The sequence below is a fragment of the Euprymna scolopes genome, chromosome 21, assembly GCF_053919585.1.
Source record: "Euprymna scolopes isolate OS-2025 chromosome 21, ASM5391958v1, whole genome shotgun sequence".
Classification (NCBI taxonomy): Eukaryota; Metazoa; Mollusca; class Cephalopoda; order Sepiida; family Sepiolidae; genus Euprymna; species Euprymna scolopes.
Window position 1 is genome coordinate 40,479,734 of NC_136502.1, and position 20,135 is coordinate 40,499,868.

Here is a 20,135-nt window from a genome sequence, read left to right on the forward strand (position 1 = left end):
ACTTGAAGACAACCATATTGTAGTCAGCTGGAAAGCAAGTCAGTGCAGGTGGGCAGTTCTAGGAAAAAAGCTTTGTTCATGGAATTTGCGTTTAGATTTAGGCACATATAGAAAGATGTTGATGGTCGTTGTAGCATTCTAGTGTTTTTGTGAAAGTTTGGCAAGAGGAGGGGGGTAGAGATTGAGCACTTCTCATGACAATAATGATAGAGCAGTAGAACAGAGACAGGCTTGCAACATCTTTTCTGCGTGAAAGAGGTTGCAGGGAATAAGAAGTTTATCTGTCACCACACTTTCTCCTGTTTAACTTCTTAAATCCCTCAACTAAATCAGAAATCGGATGGGGAGGGGGGGCACTTTTTTACTGTTATACTTGAATGCTATTGTTGTAGGTAAAAAAATACTTCCTCACCCACTGTACTTAACAAGTTTTGTGGACAAAAAATTCATTAAATTAATCCTGATGCTTATTAATAATAGTATCAAATGAGAGTAGACAGAAGATATTAGATTTATTTTTGGTAACCTTGTAACTCTCACTTTCCTTATTTCGTCCTTTAGTTTTCACATTCCATGAATGATTTTTCTGACAAACGAGAGAACAATTAATATTTTTTGAAGTTGGAATCTATTTATCTAACACTTATTATTGTGTGAGTTGTTGATCTTGAAAAAGCTCTTTACATCAATTGGTTTCATGTCATGTCTGGAGCAATTTTCATTAAAAAAAACTACTTGTGCTCTGTTTATCCAAACCTGGTCCTCATATGATTTGGAGTTTTAACATTTTTGATTTTACCTTTTAGTTTATACTAGCGAGGGGTATCCGGCGTTGCCCGGGTGTTTGGAGGTGTGTGTGGTTTTGGGTAAATCAAAACTCCGGGGGGTGGGGTTAAAATAAAAAAAAAATGTTTCGGTAGGTAAGTATGAGGATCGAACCCGAACCCTTGAGGCAAAATTGGAAATTAAAGTGTAAAAAAAAAAAAAGAGTGCAACGTTAACCATTGGGCCACCATGAGATGCTAACGGAAACACGTTTGAATTTATTTAATTACTTAAATTAGCAGGTGCACGTTTTAATGACTTAATGAGGTCAACTTTTGACTGCGGGGTATCATTTAGTGTGGAACACTTTTTTCTTTTTTTTTTTTTCCAAGATGTTGGGGGTAGGGTGAAACAGCTCCACTTGTCCAAATTGAATAGCAATTGTCTTCTGATATAAAGAAATAATATTTCCACATTGAGTAAAGCTGATTGCTTTCGGACATTTCCGGCGATCGAGACCAGAAAAATACCTAGACAATTAGTGTCGCTTTTATTATAGAAAAAGGCCTAACCCACATGCGGCGAGTGAAAAATGTTGATTATTTATCTTCCCGAAGTCGAGCAAATTAAATAGACAGGCGAGCTCCGTTGTTAACTCTGAGATATTACGATTTACATGTGATATAAAAAGTTTTAAAAAGTTGTTAGGCGACCGACCGCTTCTCTGAAAAAAGCCTTTCTTGGACATACACAAAAAGTGGGCACACAAACACACACATTTTCGCTTTTATATATATAAATTCCAGATTCACTCTGACCTGAGGTAGCAATGCCTGGGAAGAATTATTTCTATGAATTAAATAGAATCTATCATTGCCATTTATTAATTTAAAAAATACATAAAGGCAATTTTTGTTTTCTTTACTTTTGTATATTTAAAAAAAAAAATTTTTTTAAATACCTGTAGCATTGGGCAGGGGTCTTTCATTACATTTGTATTTTGTGCTTATATAATATTGAGCACAGGTGGAAATCGTAGTTTCAAATAAATTAGCAGAAAAACTCTTTGATATACCAGGGTTGTTTGAAAAGTAATGCCTCCTATTTTTTAAGTAAAAAAAAAGTTGAAGAGCTATGAAGACAAGAGTGGTACCATTAAAACAAGTGATCTTTTTTGTTCCAGAATTTATTTTTCTACATAGTCAGTACTATTCTCAATGCACTTTTTCCAGTGATGGAGTGGTGGCTGTGTATGGGCGTCCGGAGTATGCTTTGTCGCTCACATCTCTGTCGGCACTCTGAAATTGACAAACTTATCTCCTAACTGTGCTAACATCAACTGCATCAGCTTTGTAAACATTCAGCAGGTGCCAGTGAATGTTGATCGGCTCAATTTTTTCTGCATTAATGAATTCAATGACGCATCTCTGCTTCTGACGCACAGCCATGACAGAGGTGGATTTATTAGAGTCTCACACTGCGAATATCTGCAATTGAGAGATTAAACTTTCAGGGCATGAATGCATAAATCACCCCTAATTGATTGGAGTGGAATGAAAAAATAGGAGGCATTACTTTGAAACGCCCCTCATACTTATATATCGGGCAAAAATATGTATCTAAAATCCAAAATTAAGAAAAATTATCAAGTAGAATTTTAAATAAAAAATCCAAATCAATTTTATTGTAGTTTGCCGATCTGCCATTGAAAAGAATAAAAAAAAATCTTGTAAAACAAAGGGAGATAAGTGAGTCTGTCATTTAACTAAGTAATAATGAATGGCAGATCATTAAAATATGAAAACTGATTTTTAATTTTATTTAAAATTCTACTTATTTTTCCTAATTTTTGGTAAGGATACGTAAGTATATCAAAGAGTTTTTACTTGGAATGTGATTTGCACTTGTGCCTAATATAATATTAACACCAATGTTTTAAATCTCTTTTTTCTTTTCTTTTTCTAAATTGTACCGTTTGTTTTTTTTTTCTTTTACCAAATTGTTTTATTTTTTTTCAAATTTGATTTTAAAAATTAAATTTAATTATTTTGACAGTTTTTGATGATTAAATTATTAATTGAACCAAATTGTTTTAATCTCTATAAAATTATTGAATGGAAAAAAACTTCAAAAACTTTCAATCTTTTAATCGAAATTATAAAACCAGAAATAAGTTCCTGTCAATTCAAATTTTGAAGAGTTAACCATTAACAAAATGTTAAACTGGCTGACTCGTTTTTATAAAGAGAAATGCATTCTAGTGAATTTAATTTATTATTTTTCTTTCATGATTTGAAAACTTTTTAGTTTTGAACTATTGCATTTTTTATTTCAAGAAATATTAGATTAATAGTAAATAAAAATTTTAATAGTAAATAAAAAATGTGTACTTGTGCAGAATTCACCCTATATTAAAAACAAAAATAAAGAAAAATCTGTATGATGTATGTCCTCATGATGGAGAGAAAATATTGTATTCCAAAAATCATGTAAATTGATCAAATAGTTTGGTTTTTATAAATACAATAATTTTTAAGCAATTAATTGGAATTTGCAGGCATTACAAAATAAATCTGGTAAGTATGAATTATTGTTGAGTTTTCTATCTTTGTTTCTTGAGATATTTTTCCAAATGCAAATTCGTAAGCATTCAAAAAAAATCTTGGAAGTTGGAATTATGGCAAGTTACCTCCCTTGTTTATTGAGACTATTTTCCAAATGGTGTCGTAAGACAGTTGCTGCTCGATTAGCCATAAAATTTGATTTTCTTATTTAAAAATAAAACTATTTGATTAATTTACATGATTTTTGGAATACAATATTTTCTTTCCATCTTGATATTAGATCATAGATATTTTTCTTTGTTTTTGTTTATTAATACAAGGGGAATTCTGGACAAGCACCAAGAATTCAATGTATTTATTAAAGTTATGTTGATGCGAAAACACACACACACACACACACACACACACACACACACACACACACACACACACACAGAGGTGATGTTCTTTTATAATTTTATTTACAGAAATAATAACTCTAAAGAAATAAAGTGTTTTTAAAATTGTAAATGTGTTTTAAACTTTTCAGGAAATTATTTGAAATGTACAATAAAAACTCCCAAGCTTTGACTGGCTATTTCAGGTGAGCCTTTTAAATTATTGCAATTTTGTAATAATGTCTTTTTAGAATAATCAATTATCATCTATTAATGGCATTATCTCCTTCTATTCTATATATATATGTGTGTGTATATGTATGTGTGTGTGTATATGTATGTGTGTGTATATGTATGTGTGTGTATATGTATATATATATGTGTGTGTATATGTATATATATATATGTGTGTGTGTGTATATATGTATATATATGTGTGTGTGTATATATGTATATATATGTGTGTGTGTATATATGTATATATATATGTGTGTGTGTATATATGTATATATATATGTGTGTGTGTATATATATGTGTATATATATGTGTGTGTGTGTATATATATGTGTGTATATATGTATATATATGTGTGTGTGTATATATATGTGTATATATATGTGTGTGTGTATATATATATATATATATATAAAATAGGATCAATTATTCCTCTAAAAGAAAGAAACATTATAGCTTGGCAAGCACAGATGCCACATATAAATTCACTATGATCAAACTACAAACCACTACTTTATGTAGCTTTTGCACATATTTGTAGTCGCATTTATATGTTATGATAAATTATTACATTTATTCCTAGGAACACCACAATCCAAACTATATTTCTATTATCTATTAATTTAAACATTGCCGTGGTAGCAAAATCATTTCTCTCTAGTCTATCTAATAAAAGATTTTTGTTGACAAATGTGGAATTATACATTTCTGAAATAAAACACATATTTGAATATATATTTTATATGCGAGGCTTATCACTTCATCATCTTCACAGTGATCAATTAGAATTTAAATCTGTCTGAAACTGTATTGTAACATTATTTTTACTCTAATATTATATCTCTGATCCAGTTTTGAGTGTTTTGGATTAACACGAAGATTTAGGGTATAGTTTCACCCCCTTCTGGTTTGGTCAACCATCGGAAATACGCTATCCAACTATATCCCATCAAATGTCAAACCCACAGGGGCAAAGATCCTCATAGGATACAGAGTCGTATATGGGCTAAAGTGCTTATATCCCTGCTAGAGCTTCTGTGCATATGGTTTAAGAAAGAAGCAAAAATGGAAGGTTAGTGGAAAGCACCAAAATTCAACCAAAGCAAAAAAATGGGAAGGAGGAAACAGAAGGAATTGAGTTTTATCATTTTTTTGGTTCTTGTTTTTATTTATTTATTTTTTTAAAATTGACAACTCAACGGCACTGCAAGAAAAATGATATCAAAACAGAAAGGCAAATATGATGGGAGAAAATCTTTCAAAATTGTCAGTGTCAGGAAGTCCCATCGGGGCTGAAGTTCACAGGACATCAGAAACAGACAGTCAATAACTTCCTCAGAAGGAATTCTCGTTGAGTCAATTATAGATATATGGAGGAATCAAGAACATATGGATCGACTGTATTGCATAAATACGTTAATTTGCATAAATATGTTAATTTGCATAAATATGTTAATTTCAAAGTCATTTAATTTCGATTAACAAGCATCGAATATAATGCAAGAGAGAAATTTTAATTTGCATAAATATGTTAATTTGCATAAATACGTTAATTTGCATAAATACGTTAATTTGCATAAATATGTTAATTTCAAAGTCATTTAATTTCAATTAACAAGCATCGAATATAATACAAGATTTTCTTTTGTTTTTAATACAAGAGAGAAATTTTAGAGAGATATAGAAAGAGTAGCAATGAGATACCAACTTGTTTTATTGGGTAAGTCCATGTAATTCATATATATAGTATAAAACTAGTCCAACGGAATTCTTGGTTCAAAACAAAATAAAAGAAATATGACAATCTGGAATGTTCAATGGCTCTTATGGGGAATTACACTTACCAGTTCAGGTCGTAATGAATTCATTCCTTTAATTCCATTCAAATTGAAATATTATTCCATCTCTCTCTCTTTTTGTGTTCTCAGTACTCCCAATTGATGGCCTTGTACCAACCAGTTAAGGAGTCACCCTTTTCATAATTACATAAATAGTTGTTCTGTTTTAATCATAATACTAGACCGCGTGGAGTTTTTCTCTTCATCCCTTTCATTCTTGCACACAGGCAACTTTTTCGCTCCCTTTCTGGCATTTGATAACAGCAGAAAAAAGTGTCTCTTACAGACAGCATGTGTTATTGTCCATGGTGCGGGAGGTCATTCCACCTACGCACGTCAATAAAACAAATAAGGGTCGTTGATTAGGTAACTCCGATGGCATATTTTAATTCCCTTTTCTTGTATGTGACAAGACTGCCTTGCTTATGGTGACACTGTTTTGCGGGTCATTTGGCATTACCCGTTGCAGGAACATCCTTTTCACTCTTCCTTCAAAGAAAGAAAACAACGAGGAGTATATGAATTTCTCTTTTCTTTACACACAGTACATGGCCTCAATATTTCCTCTGGCTCAACATTTTGACAGCGTGTCTGCCACCTGCTTATCCTGGCCCTTGCATAATGCACCTCCAGATTGTACTCCAGCCATATCAAGGCCCAATTTTGCAATCTGCAATTTATTGGTCTCTCCATGGTCAGCTCCAAGCCGTGCTCTGCTAATGATATTTCCCAGAGTACATTAGAGAATAATCCTGAATACTCTTTTCTAAGATTATTAAGTTCCTTCCGATGCTGTTCCAACAAATAACACAACTTCTCTTCCAAGTTGCTCAGAATTGGAATGTCCTTAATTCTTATATCCTCCTTCGCTGTTGTATTTTCTATGTCGGCTTGTTCGTTTTTCTGGCAGGCATTGCTTGCTCCTCGTTTCTCTCTGCTTATCGTTTTAGTCTATTAACATGACACAGCTGTGTATTTTGACGTGCTTATCCTGTAATTTAAGTCATCAACTCTCTCGACTATTGTATAGGATCCATGAAACTTTGGATCAAGCGGTGTTCCTTTTCCTGGTATACGCATCATGACCTTTTTCCCCACACGGAGTTCTTAGATCTGCGCTTGCTTATCATATCATTGCTTCATTTTGGCTTTTGGCCATGTGCTGTCAGGCTAGTTCCCAGTCTGCAATTTATGTCTCATCTTCTTGACATAATCTGATACAACCTCGGCTGCTGGCTAGGGATCTACCCACTGTTCTTTCACCATTTGCAGGGAATCACACACTGTGTGTCCATAGATCATCGCATCTCTTGCTGTGAATAGCACGAATGGCAATCTTTTGTCATAGTCTATTTGTCACTCAACACAATGTACTTTCAGCATACTCTTCAGTGTTGCGTGAAAGCATTCCAGGGTGCCTTGCGATTAGGTGTAGTAGGCACTCGATGTTACATGTTGTATTCTCAATTGTTCAGTCACCTTTTTTAATTGCTTTGGTGTAAAATTGGACCCTTGGTTCATTTGAATCAATTTAGGTATTCTGACCCTTGAGAATAAACTGATCATGGAGTCCGCCACCTTCTTTGCCGATATAGTCCTTAACGGATGACCTCTGGGAATCTTGTACTCACACACATCATCGTGAGTATGTATTGTTTCATGTGTTTGTCCTTGGTAGGTGTTGTATGTAATCCATGATGATTCATTTGAATGACCCTTCTGTTACGGATATTGGTCAGAAGGGTGCTGGTAGTATATCCAGGTTGGGTTTCCCAGTTTTCTGGCAGACTTTGCATGATTGGTAGAATCTCTTCATGCTGGTTTTCATCCCAGGCCAATAAAAGTGCTGGATCAGTCTATTGTATGTTTTGGTAATATCTAGGTGTCCAACCATTGGCACTTCGTGTGCCAAGCTCAATAGTTCCTCTTTATACGCTTCAGGCATCACTATTTGGCAATACACCTCATGCTTTCTCCTTTATTATCTGGCTACTTCCTCTATGTGATACTGTGTAACACTAAAGAGAGGCCACATCAGACCTGTAGGGTTGATGTGACGTTTCTTTTAGTTGAAAGTAATTTTTTGTTCCCGGACGATGACCGGGTTGAAAGAATAAAAATTATTATTAATTTTTATTTGTGAATAAATTCTGAGCTAAGTCTGTTGTTGAAATGGCGGCGGCGGGAGTGCCTTTGTGGCGAAAAGTTGAATCAAATTCTAGACTTCAAAAGCAAAAAAGAATGCATAAAATATGTTAGCCAAAATACACAGGCGTTTGATCTCCAATGGCCGAAATCATAGTGTACAGTAGCCGGAGGGGTGGGGATTTCACACCCGCAATTGGCAAAACTATGAGCCAAAAGTTGACCTGGGAATTTGACAAGTTGAAAAGTCGGGTTGTTTTTGAAACACACGCAGTGACTCGGCATTGTGTTTAGAACAAAGAAGAGGAAAAAAAATGAATTGTCCGAAATTTCAAAACAAATAAAATCGCGTGATTTGCTTTAATTCAAAGGAAAAATAATTTTCCTGGATAGGGGGAAATTCCATTAGTAAGCCAGGGAGGAGTTAATTAATACAACATGTAAGTTGGGCGTTAATTAAGGGAGGAGTCAAACCAATTTTGGAAATGGACCAATGAAAAAGGGCCCTGTCGAAGTATAATCAACCAATGAGAACAGGCCCCGTCGAATTATAATCAAGCAATTTGATTGGTCGATGACGAACATGGGTGTCGTCATCATTCCATAATTGTATTATAAAAGAAGTGCAAAATTAGAGATTAAGTCAGTAAGAAGAACCGAGTAGTAAGTGAAGAGTAGTAAGAGTCAAAGAGAGATAAGTCTTGGCAGAATCACCTCTCTTCTCTCTCTCCCCCTTGCTTGTTGCCTGATAACTCAACGCTTATAAAGTGTAGATTACTTAATGAGAATTACGCAAAGTCCGCAATACCGACCAGGTATTTCAACAACAGAAGCTCAGTTGTAGAACTAACTGCTTGCTTGAATTAATTGTCAACTCTATGTATATGCTGTAAATACTTCTTTTATGAATTTCCGAAATATATATTATATAAACTAACCTCCGGAGTTTTGTTGCTGATGTGCGTTGATCCGTATATATGTACATTCTTTATTTGCCAAATGTGACCACGGTTAAGGTCACACGTGCAAGGTCACATCTGTGGATATTTCGTTATTTGCCATTTGTGACACCGTATCCGTCAACGAACACCCAGGATAACTAGACGATCCACGGAGAACAGGCCTTGAGGACCGAGCATCCGAGAAGAATCCCCAACGCCTTAACGAAGAACTTACTGGGTGACGCGACGTACTAACGGTTGGCAGACCTGGTTGCCCAGTCGACATATCATAACTGTACCGACCAGGGTGCAGATCATAACTGGGCTGCGATCAAGGGGTCAAGGGCGTGTAAGCACACGTTGAAAGGTCACAACTGAAGAGAGAGGCTCTCACTTCCTGAATCTTCTGCCCTGTCGTACAGTTCCTTCAGGCTATTATCACCTCTCTGAGCCTTTACTAATTCGTTCCTTGACTGTTTCAGGAATAGAATCCCCCATTCTTCATCCTGCTTTTTAGCTTTGCTTCACAAATTATATCCTTGCTCCGCACCTAAGTCAACTTTTGGCCTTGTTCTCATTTTGATTCTCACTGCTCTTCCTCTTGGATGTGACACTTCCACTCCGGCATCATTTCTCGACAATAATGATATTCCTTTGACTCCAACTTGGATCATATTTGTCATTCCGTTTGATCTTAGAGTGATCCGACATAGTGGTATTCTTATCACCTTTCCACAGACTTCTTTTATTGTAACATGTTTGTGAAAAACTACCTCACACACAATCATTCTCACTTTTATATATATGTAGATAGACTAGAATAGATGATTTGAATATTTATTTAAATCACAAATGCATAAAATAAAAAGAAAATTAGAAAAGCTGTGTTCCCCCAGTTCACTAATCTTCACAGTTAGGCAATCATCATCATCATTAGGGCTATGACAACAGCATATTCTTTTCCTTGTTTTGATTCTCATGTATATATCCTTTGATATCTTATATGTTTCTATGTAGAGTGATGTGGTTCTCGATTGATTAATTATGTCTAACTGTGTCGGATATATACTCGAGAGTCAAAACAATGAAAAGAATATGCTGTTGTCATAGCCCAAATCATCATCATCATCATCATCATCATCATCATCTCTCAAATCCGAAGATTCTATTATTGGCATTGGTTTCTCCGATATTTTTGTAGTTAGAATTTTTTTTAGAAAGGCATCGGGTACTTACAAGAGGGACTACGAGAAGGTTGCCAACATCTTAAGTGAAAGTAATTTTTTTAAATGAACTGGATTCGAACTTTGAACTCCCAGCATGGCAGTTTGTGTCGTTAACTACTTGACTATCGGAACTATAGAGACTTCATAGGAATGAGGAATGTTCTCTTCTCTTTCCTAGACCCTCTTTCTCACAGAAGAAACATTGCCAGTCTTTCTTTACTCTATCATTATTTTTATCACAGATACTTGACTGATCTCCAATCCATGCTCTCCCCTCTCCTGTAAAACATTCACTACAAAAATTTATCTAGATACAACCATTGGAAATGATTTCTACTGTGTCTCTTAATATGATCACTGATACTCTGGTCTCTCACTCTGGATAACGTTTCTGATAAACGGTTGGTATGCTTCCATCTCTGGACTTAACCATACTGCTCCTTGTGGTTTGACCTCTAGTGTTTGGTTTGCCTCTGGCCCGCGACATATTCAACACCTGGATGCTGTGTCCCAATTTTCCAGATTTATAGCATGAAATCTGGTTATTTTGTTCCAATGGTGTTTGGTTTGCGCCACTTGTCCAAGCACAGGGTTGTGTGTTATTATATATTCATCTGCCACTTTTGTCTCGCTAAGGTACACTCTTAAATCATATTAAGATCAGCTGCTCAATCTTTACTACATCATTTTCCGCTTCTTTCGTGGCACACCATTTACTGAGGAGCCATTCCTTGTCCTTTGTAAACTCCACGTAAAACTACGCCTCGACTCTCCTTTGGCTTCAGAATTTCTGTCGATAGGCCTCTGGCACTAATTCAAAGAGTGACATTTACAGAGGAACCCAGTGCATACGCTATTATCCACCACAATTTCATTTAAGAGCAGTCCAATGGAAGCAGGAAACACTCATGGCAACCAGTGACTGACACTGTATACCGGAACTGTCTGTGACAGTTGTACAGACGTCCAAGGTCCACCAATAATTGCTGGTAAACGCCTCAATACAGCATTAAGTGTCACTGATTATCAACTATCCCATAATAATATTCTCTTTAAATGTTTTTATTCATACTTAGTTCTTCTATTCATTTAACATCACTTTTCCCTTGTCCAGGTTACCCTTGGCCAAGGTGTAGTACCTCAAATATTCTGAACTAGTTGGTAGATGGAGTTTCTCAGCCAAGGTGAAGGCAATACATCTATGAAAAATGTGGGACTGTTGAAAAAAAAACAGATAGAGGTGTGACCCGATGGGGCCCGGATGCTGCCGGGAGGACCTTGCTACTGGATTAGGAAACAGCTTGTCGCCTGCGTGGTCCTATTGACACGAATTCAGATTTCGCATGATGGAATCCAACGATGAAGATGATGATAATAGGGGTTACAGAGAGAGCCCATTTGCACTGTAGGACAATCTTCTAGTAATGGTGTCACAAACAAAACACCCACTTTCAATTTGACAGAGAACTGTCATATCAGTGTACAATTTGGTTGAACCAAAGATCACGAAACGTGATGATGTCCTTGTCCAAGGGTTAGACATGTTTTAACAATTCACAAGCTCACATTCTAGTTCTCATTGTTCAGCAGATCAATCATCTCCAAATTTTCCTCTGTACAGCCTTGTTTAATCAATTGTTTTCAAGTTTTCCATGGCCAGGCAACCTTCTTATGATTCAAGACATCTATACTCTGGCAATGGCTTCTGACCTAATGTGTTGAATGAGAGAGGATTGGATGAGGGCTAAGCAGTCATTGGTATATAACAATGCTCTTGACATGACTACTATAGAACTTAATCCAGATGTAGAGGGGGGATAAGCTGTCAATGGCAACAGCTCAAAAAATTTCACCCAGTCTACCTTCACCTTGGTAGTTGTATAGAGTTCATATCGACTATATATTTCCTAGATAGCACCAATGCTACCAGTATGTATAAACTAACAATTTCTCTACAACTCAACACTCTCTTGTCAAAACTTCCAACTCCAAAACTTGACACTGTTGTCAAAACTTCCAACTCCAGAACTCAACACTCTTTCAAGTTGACTTGCACATGACTACATACATAGCACTTCCTCTTCCTGCTCGTCCCTTATTCACTTCACGTCTGTTTTTATTCACCTGTCTCATTTGTATGGTAACGGCGACAGTCTACGTCGCTCACGTGACCGTCGACCATTAAACCAACTGAGTGTCGCCATTTTAGCCTTTCTTTCTTTCCTTTTTTTTTTTTTACACAACCACCCCTTTGAAGCATGCACACATGCCAGCCAAGTAAGTTACAATTTTCCTATAACCAGATCAGACAGTCTGAAGATATCAGCTTCCTTACCTAAAATGCACCAAATATTGGTATTATTGTTTTTTTTTTCTTTCCTTTTTGCAAAACCCAACGAGATTCTGCAAAGCCAAAAACTGAAACAATAGTTTTCTTCTACAAAATAACCAAAACAAAGACTATGATTAAATATCTGAAGATATAAAGAACCTGGAGTCTAAAAACTTTTACCAAAATGATTGAATTTGGCATTAAATAACCCCAAAAAGGTTGACATGCCATAAAACAAAACAACCAAACCAAATCAACCAGCATAAATAAATATATATATATATATATATATATATATATATATATATATATATATATATATATGAACTATATAAACTTTTATTAAAATGACCAGATTTGGCATTAAATTTGAAAAAGGTTGATATGCCGTAAAACAAACCAACCAAACCAAACCAAACCAAACCAATCCTAGATAGTAAAAAGGAGATATATATACAGCAAGAGAGATAGAGAAAAAGAGATAGAGGGAGAAAAGAGAAGAGAAAGATAGAGGACTAGACATAAAGAAAGAAAGAGAGAAGGAAATGGAAGAACGCAGGAGAAGAAGATAGAGGGAGAGAGAGAGAGAAATTAGAGAGAGAGAGGAGACAGAGGGAGAGTGGGAAAGAAAGAAAAGGAGGAAGAAAGAGAGAAAGAGAAGGAAATTGAGAAGGAGATAGAGAGATAGAGCAATTGAGAGAGAGATAAAGGGAAATAAGAGGAAAAGAGAGAGAAAGAGGGGTAAGATAGAGGGAGAGAAGGAGGTAAAGATAGACATAGCAAAAGATTATTATGAAGAGGGAGACATAGAAAGAGGGGAAGATAGTAGAAAGAGTTTATTACCTTGTTGTTTAGTACCATCTCTTTGTAGAGACAACCATCAATAAGTCGGAGAGAAGGAAACCACAGCACACATCGGTAATGTTGGCAATTGTTGTTGAGCAGATCACCATGTGGTTGCACACTATTGTGCTTCATCAGAAACTTTGTATTGGTGAAATCACGGATGCACTTGGCATCTCGGGTTCTATGTACAGCGTGCCATCTCTTGCTGCAACTCCATAATGCATTTGGATATTCCAGTCACTAGGAAACATAGTAAAAGAAGTGGTACAGGAAAAATGCATAAAAATAAAAAGTGTCATACAAACATACAACTTGGTCTATATCAAGCCTTTAGACCAGATTGCATGAAAAACAGAAGTTGCCCGCTGCAGAGTCTGGAGCATTCATAACATTATAAATACCAAAACTGAATGAAGAAAATAAGAAAATGATTGCAATTATTTATTTATGTTTTTGAATTTTTTAATTGAAGATTAATTATATTATTTGGATTGTTTGGACTACTGTTCTCATCTTAAGTGTTATTTTCACAATGTTACGCAAGGGGCCATGGCATAGTGGATAAAGTACTTGGTAAAATTTAGTGGTAAATTATATTCTTCTGGAAGTTGAAGATTCAATCTTTAGTACATGCTGCTAACTTAATATTATAAAGCAAACCATAAACTTAACATTATAAAGTAAACAGCAAACTTAATATTATAAGACAGACCGCAAACTTAATATTACACTGCGTGTCAAATTATTAATGAGATAACATTTTTTTACCAGTTTCAGAAACTTACCAGTAGTGTTGTATCAAAAGCTTTGGAAACGTTGACAATGTTGAGCTGCGTCTACTGTAAAATTTTTGTACTGTTCCGTGCAATGTAAACAACTTGCCATCGTAATTGCTGAATCCTCAGTATTTGAGGTGTGTTAAATTATTAACAAGGCAGTTTGTTTCGTCAATAAAATGGGTCATAAAGGTGGTTTGAGTAGTTCTAAAACGAGCCCTATTACAGAACAGCTAGCAAAAGGTAAAACTACCCTCGAACTATCAAAAATGATAGGAAGGTACCATCAAACTGTGAAGAACTTTGTCAAGGACCCTACAAAGGTACGTAAGAGAGCTGATAAAGGTAAATCTAGAGTTGTTTCACGCCGTTCTCCACTACAAATTAAATGTGAAGTTGTTAAGTTGGCCCATGGAGAGTCCCAGAAGGCGTAAAAATGATGTAAAATGCTTACATAGCTTTTCTGAAGGAGCACTTTGAACCATGGTTGAAGAAGCAAAGGTTGATATTTTTATGCAGGATAATGCTCCCTCGCATACAGCAAACAAAAGCAAAGAGTATTTGCAACAACTGGGGTTCTCTGGGCTACGGAAGATGGAATGGTCTGCGAGTTCACCAGATTTGAACCCAATTGAGAATCTTTGGAGTATCATGAAGCGATGCCTCTATGCAAGGTGACGCCAATTTAAGAGCAAAGATGAGTTGTGGGATGCTCTCCAAGAGGTATCACGAGGAATAACTTGACAAAATCACAAATTTGATTAATTCTGTAGACCAACATCTTTTACAAGTCATTCATAAAAAAGAATCATATATCCTCTACTAATTATGTCAATGTAGAAATTGCTATATAGTTATTGTGCTTTAAGGATTTTTCCTAGTTCATTTGATGTTTGAAAAATATTTCAATAAACAAGTTCTGGGTATATTGTGTTTTTATTTCTTCACCTCGTTAATAACTTGACACACTGAAATCAACAGATATTCCTATCTTCTGTCATAGTTTTGCTAATACTGCTTTAAATACTTTTATTTTCTGACTGGAGTAGCTGAATAGTATTGTAAGCACTTTCTTAAAGTTTCATGGATTTTTATTCACACGTTCCTTAAATATTTTTAAAAATGTAAACTCGTTAATAATTTGATAAGCAGTGTATAAGCAAACTGCAAACTTAATATTATAAGCAAATTACAAACTTTCTTTTGAAATTACAAAGTTTCTTCAAAGATTTTTTATTTTTTTTATTTCAGTGAGTCACAATTATTGATGTTACTGACAAACTGTATCCAAGAAAAGAAAGCAGACGCAGCTTTTGTACGTTGTTTTTTTTTTTTTTTTTCATTTTACCTGGAAAAGGTGTATTTTTCTTTCTTTATCAATCTGAAATTTCATCACTTCCTTCAAAATGAAGATGTATGTGTTGGTGTTCAGCATCAGTTCTTCAGAAAAGAAATGGAATCATGATGTGATATCATCTTCATTGATGACGACACTGTTGAGACAATGTCAGCTCATGAAACATGCTTTTTTTCCTCTTATTGTAATTAAATATCAAATCTTTCAACTCATTTCTGACTTTTTCTATCATTCTCCCGCTCTCAAGTTTATATAGTAATTTAGGATGTCCACACATTCACCTGCAAACACCCATTTTAGGATTTTACCTTTACTTTTAATATAGCCATGTCCTTAAAGCATTTATTTAGCAATAGATGTATTTGTGACTTTTAGTATTTATTCAAATATATTTTGTTGATTATTTGAAGTTATATTTCTTTCCACTGCTTATAAATGAATATTTCTTGAGTTGTGTATTGAATTGAATGAAAATTTGTATATTCATTTAAAAAAAAATTTTTTTATGTTAAATGAGGAGTCATTTTGAGTTAATATTTATTTTATTTTAAGCATTTAAACATGAGAAATACACGATTTAAGTGTGGAAGCATTGCTTAAAAAATAACATGTCCATCTTATAAGATGCTTCATATCAGCCATTTTAGTTTTTAGGCAATGTTCACATCGTTAAATCATATATTTTTTCATTTTTAGATGCTTAAAATAAAATAACTAACTTGAAATGACTCCTCATATAATAATATTTCACATAAAAACATTTTTAATGCCTACACAGAATTTCTTTTTTTTTTGCAATCAACTCAATACTAGATTTAGTGGCATTACTGCAGTAAGTATATTTGGATCAAAAAATATATATAATAATCTGAAAAATATATACACATGGATTTAAAAACAAATATATTTCCTTTTCATTTCATATACAATACTAGATTTAGTGACGTTACTGCTTTTGGTTCCTTGGATGTAGTTTATAATTTTAAAATAATTTTCTTTTCTTCAGAAATGTTTAAACGTGATCAGTTCTATGGGTCACATGATCAACAAAGAAATACAAGAACAGCTTGAGAAAGAATTAGACTTTTCAGAAAGTCAAAAGTAAGATGACAATTTTTTTTATCATGCAATATTAGTTTGCAGTTTATTAGTTTATTTGTTCATCCATTCATTTTTATTTTATCTATTTATTTTTAATTATTTATTTATTTTTGATTAAATTATTTATTCATTTTTTATTATTCTTTCATTTTCATTATTTATTCACTTTTTATTATTTATTCATTCTTAATCATTTATTCATTTTGATTATTTATTATTTATTTATTTATTCATTCATTTTTAATTATTCATTTCTAATAAAGTTATTTATTTTTGATTATTCATTCATTTTTTATTATTCTTTCATTTTGTTAATTTTTTTATTATTTTTTATTACATTTTCATTTTTAATTTATTCATTCATTTAATTATTTTAAAAAATTATTTATGCATTCATTAATTTCTGATTTCATTTAATATATTTTTTATTTATCTTTTAGTAATTTTTAATTTGTTCATTCATTTTTCATTTATTTTTCATATAATTGTATTTTTTTTTGTTTCCTTGATGTTGAACAAATAGAATTTATTGATTTTATTTCTTTTTTCAGAAACCACTTGAAATCACTAAACATTAGCTCTTCATAACCTCATTGGCGATGGGATTTGTTAAAAATGCATTCCCTAATGTGTGATGTGTTAAAGTAGATGCCACAGTTTGCTGTGCAAAATCCATAATGAATTTTGGAAAATGTAAACACTTACAAAATGTTTTGAAAGGAATTTTGTTTAGAATCTTCTGAGTTACTTGAAGATTGTTGTAATGAACAATTTTCATTGGATAAAAACTTGTAAAATAAATTTCATTGAATAAATTTCTTGTTCCATTTATGTTTGCTGTTGTCTTTTTGCTGCATTTAAAATAATGATGCCATTCACTGATGTATAAAAATATAATGATGTATCCATGTGCCAATCAGAAAATTATTGGTTAACAATCATCTTTTATATTGGAATTAGCTCTTTTGAGTGAATACAAACTAATCCCTTTCAAATAAGCAGGGATCTTTTTCGTTGGTTAAAAATTTGCAAGTTTACACCTGCAGGTTAGTTAAATGTTATTATTTTTTAATAATTTTTCCCACTCTTTATCTGTGCCTAAATCAAAACGTAGATTCCATGAACAAAGCTTCTTTCTTAGAAGTGCATGCCTGTGGAACTCTCTTCCGTTTGCTGTTTCCCACCTGACTACAACTTGGATGTCTTCAAGTCCAACATAAACAAATTCCTGATAAACCGCCCCCTTAAGTAAGACACTTTATCAAATATCCAATACTAATGATTACTACGATATTATCCCATTGATTACTGTACACGCAATAACTCTTATCCCTGAGTGGCTTCCGAGCCTTGATAAGTGGTGACTACCATGTAAAAAAAAAAAAAATACTTCATGCTATGATTGTGCAGATATTTTGTGGAGTGTATATGCTGTGCTTGCAAAGAATGATGATAAATGCTGATATAAAAATATAATTTCATTGTATGTGAAAGTGGCAATACATGCAACCACAATTCATCCACCACACTAATAATAGTCCTGTGCCTCTATAAAGCCACAATTCGCTCATGCATGGAGTATTGCTGCCACATCTGAGCTGTTGTATCTACCACTAGTCTCTTACTTTTAGATAGAGTTCAAAAAAGAGTCTCAAATCTAATCTATCGAGCAAGTTCCAACATCTATTCCATCACCGTAATGTTGCATTCCAGTGTCTGTTTTACAAGTACTTTAATGGAATGTGTTCTGATGAACTCATAGTACTTGTGCCCCCCTCGACATACATACTTTTGACTAACCTAAAAAGCAGCAAAATCCACACTTTTTCACTGCTGAGGTCCCTAGATGCTGGAAAGCCTTCGGTTACTTTCCGCAGACTGCTAGACTTTGGAATTTTCTCCTGGTTTCCAACTTCCCTGACTAAACTAACCTACAAAAGTTTAAATGTAATGTGAACAGAAGTCTCACTACAGTCCAAATAGTAACCCCTTACATTCCAAGTATGCCTTGTTTGGGGTGAAATATGAATATTACTGAGTTATTAAACAAAACAACTTTAATTGTATTTGCAGGTGAAAAATTGCTGCCATCTTAGTTTAATTCAAATGGAAAATTATCTCCTTGTTGAACTTTCTTGTGTTTTATGATCGTTTTCATCAAATTCTATTTTTTATTTTCTTTAATAAATAATTTTATACCTCATCGATTTTCGTAATTTTTGGATATAATCATCTTAAAAATATGAGGAATACGTAAATACCATTGTTTTCATGTGAAATTCAGTATTACGATTTCCAAAAATCTTGTCCCAATTCTGGAGAAATGCAGAATTTTCTTTTTAAACTACTTATAAGCATATTTTTACTACACTGAGAGGTTTACATAATAGTGAAAGAACCACATACAATACAGAGTTAAAGCAAAATAAATTATTTTGGGCTATTACAATAATTTTGAAGTAAATTATAGGAATATATGTATGTGCAAATAAAACAATTGTGTTTCTAAATGAACGAAATGTCAAAACGGTGAACTTTGTTCGCAATCTAATGTAACAAAGTAGCAAAAAACATGGCAGAAAATGAATAATGAAAAGTCAAATCTACTGAAAGCCTCATGTAGTAACTCCATCTCACTAAAATCAATGATAATATGTTAAAATGTTTTTGAATACTAATGAGGGTATGACACCAATGATTTCAACGATATAATCACACTTATAATAATCAACCAATCAGAAGCTTCAAAAGTTATTATAAAAAGTGTCGAATTTTGGATTCAATCAGTTCACCGTCGGCCTCTGTCTTGAGACGACTCAAAATCGGGACTGCATTGATCTTCGCTGCTATTTTTGTTACTAGGAATAACTTGACACTCAAGATCGTGACTGCATTGATTCTTCGCCGATTTTATTTACTACCACCATCTTTGTTCAACATAATGTCTCAACACTTAACATAATAAAAAAATATGTGCCTTTTGCTTGTAATCAGAAAACTATGTCCGGAATTCCCCCTACATAAAATAACAAAAATAAAGAAAAATCTATAAGATGTACATAAAAGAAAAATATCATATTCCAAAAATCATATAATTTTTTTCAAGTAGTTTTATTTTTAAATAAGAAAACCAAACTTTATGAGTAACAATAGAGCGGTTGTCTTGTCCACCATTTTGAAAACAATAAAAAAAAGCAAAGGGAAATAACTCAATAGTTCATACTTACTAGATTTATAGTTACTGCATTGATCTTCGCTGCCATCTTTGTTACTAGGAATAACTTGACACTCAAGATCGTGACTGCATTGATTCTTCGCCGATTTTATTTACTACCACCATCTTTGTTCAACATAATGTCTCAACACTTAACATAATACAAAAATATGTGCCTTTTGCTCGTAATCAGAAAACTATGTCCGGAATTTCCCCTACATAAAAAAACAAAAATAAAGAAAAAACTATAAGATGTACATATCCGGAATAAAAGAAAAATATCATATTCCAAAAATCATATAATTTTTTTCAAGTAGTTTTATTTTTAAATAAGAAAACCAAACTTTATGAGTAACACTAGAGCGGTTGTCTTGTCCACCATTTTGAAAACAATAAAAAAAAAAAGCAAAGGGAAATA

At 33.6% G+C, this 20,135-nt stretch overlaps 1 protein-coding gene and 1 long non-coding RNA gene across 2 annotated transcripts in view; one reads left to right on the plus strand and one right to left on the minus strand.

Moving 5' to 3' along the window:
* LOC145242150 (small ribosomal subunit protein mS39-like) overlaps positions 1-17,334 on the plus strand; it is an 87,163-nt gene extending 69,829 nt beyond the window's left edge. The window contains exons 22-25 of the mRNA XM_080105129.1: positions 3,859-3,912; positions 15,297-15,360; positions 16,409-16,503; positions 17,055-17,334. Coding sequence (XP_079961255.1) covers positions 3,859-3,912; positions 15,297-15,360; positions 16,409-16,503; positions 17,055-17,091 — 250 coding nt within the window. The 3' untranslated portion in view covers positions 17,092-17,334. The remainder of the gene's footprint in view (positions 1-3,858; positions 3,913-15,296; positions 15,361-16,408; positions 16,504-17,054) is intronic.
* Positions 13,267-20,135, minus strand: part of LOC145242153 (uncharacterized) — an 87,196-nt gene continuing 80,327 nt past the window's right edge. The window contains exons 3-4 of the long non-coding RNA XR_013862660.1: positions 19,731-19,932; positions 13,267-13,509 (exon numbers count right to left, since the gene is read on the minus strand). This is a non-coding gene — a long non-coding RNA (uncharacterized LOC145242153). The remainder of the gene's footprint in view (positions 13,510-19,730; positions 19,933-20,135) is intronic.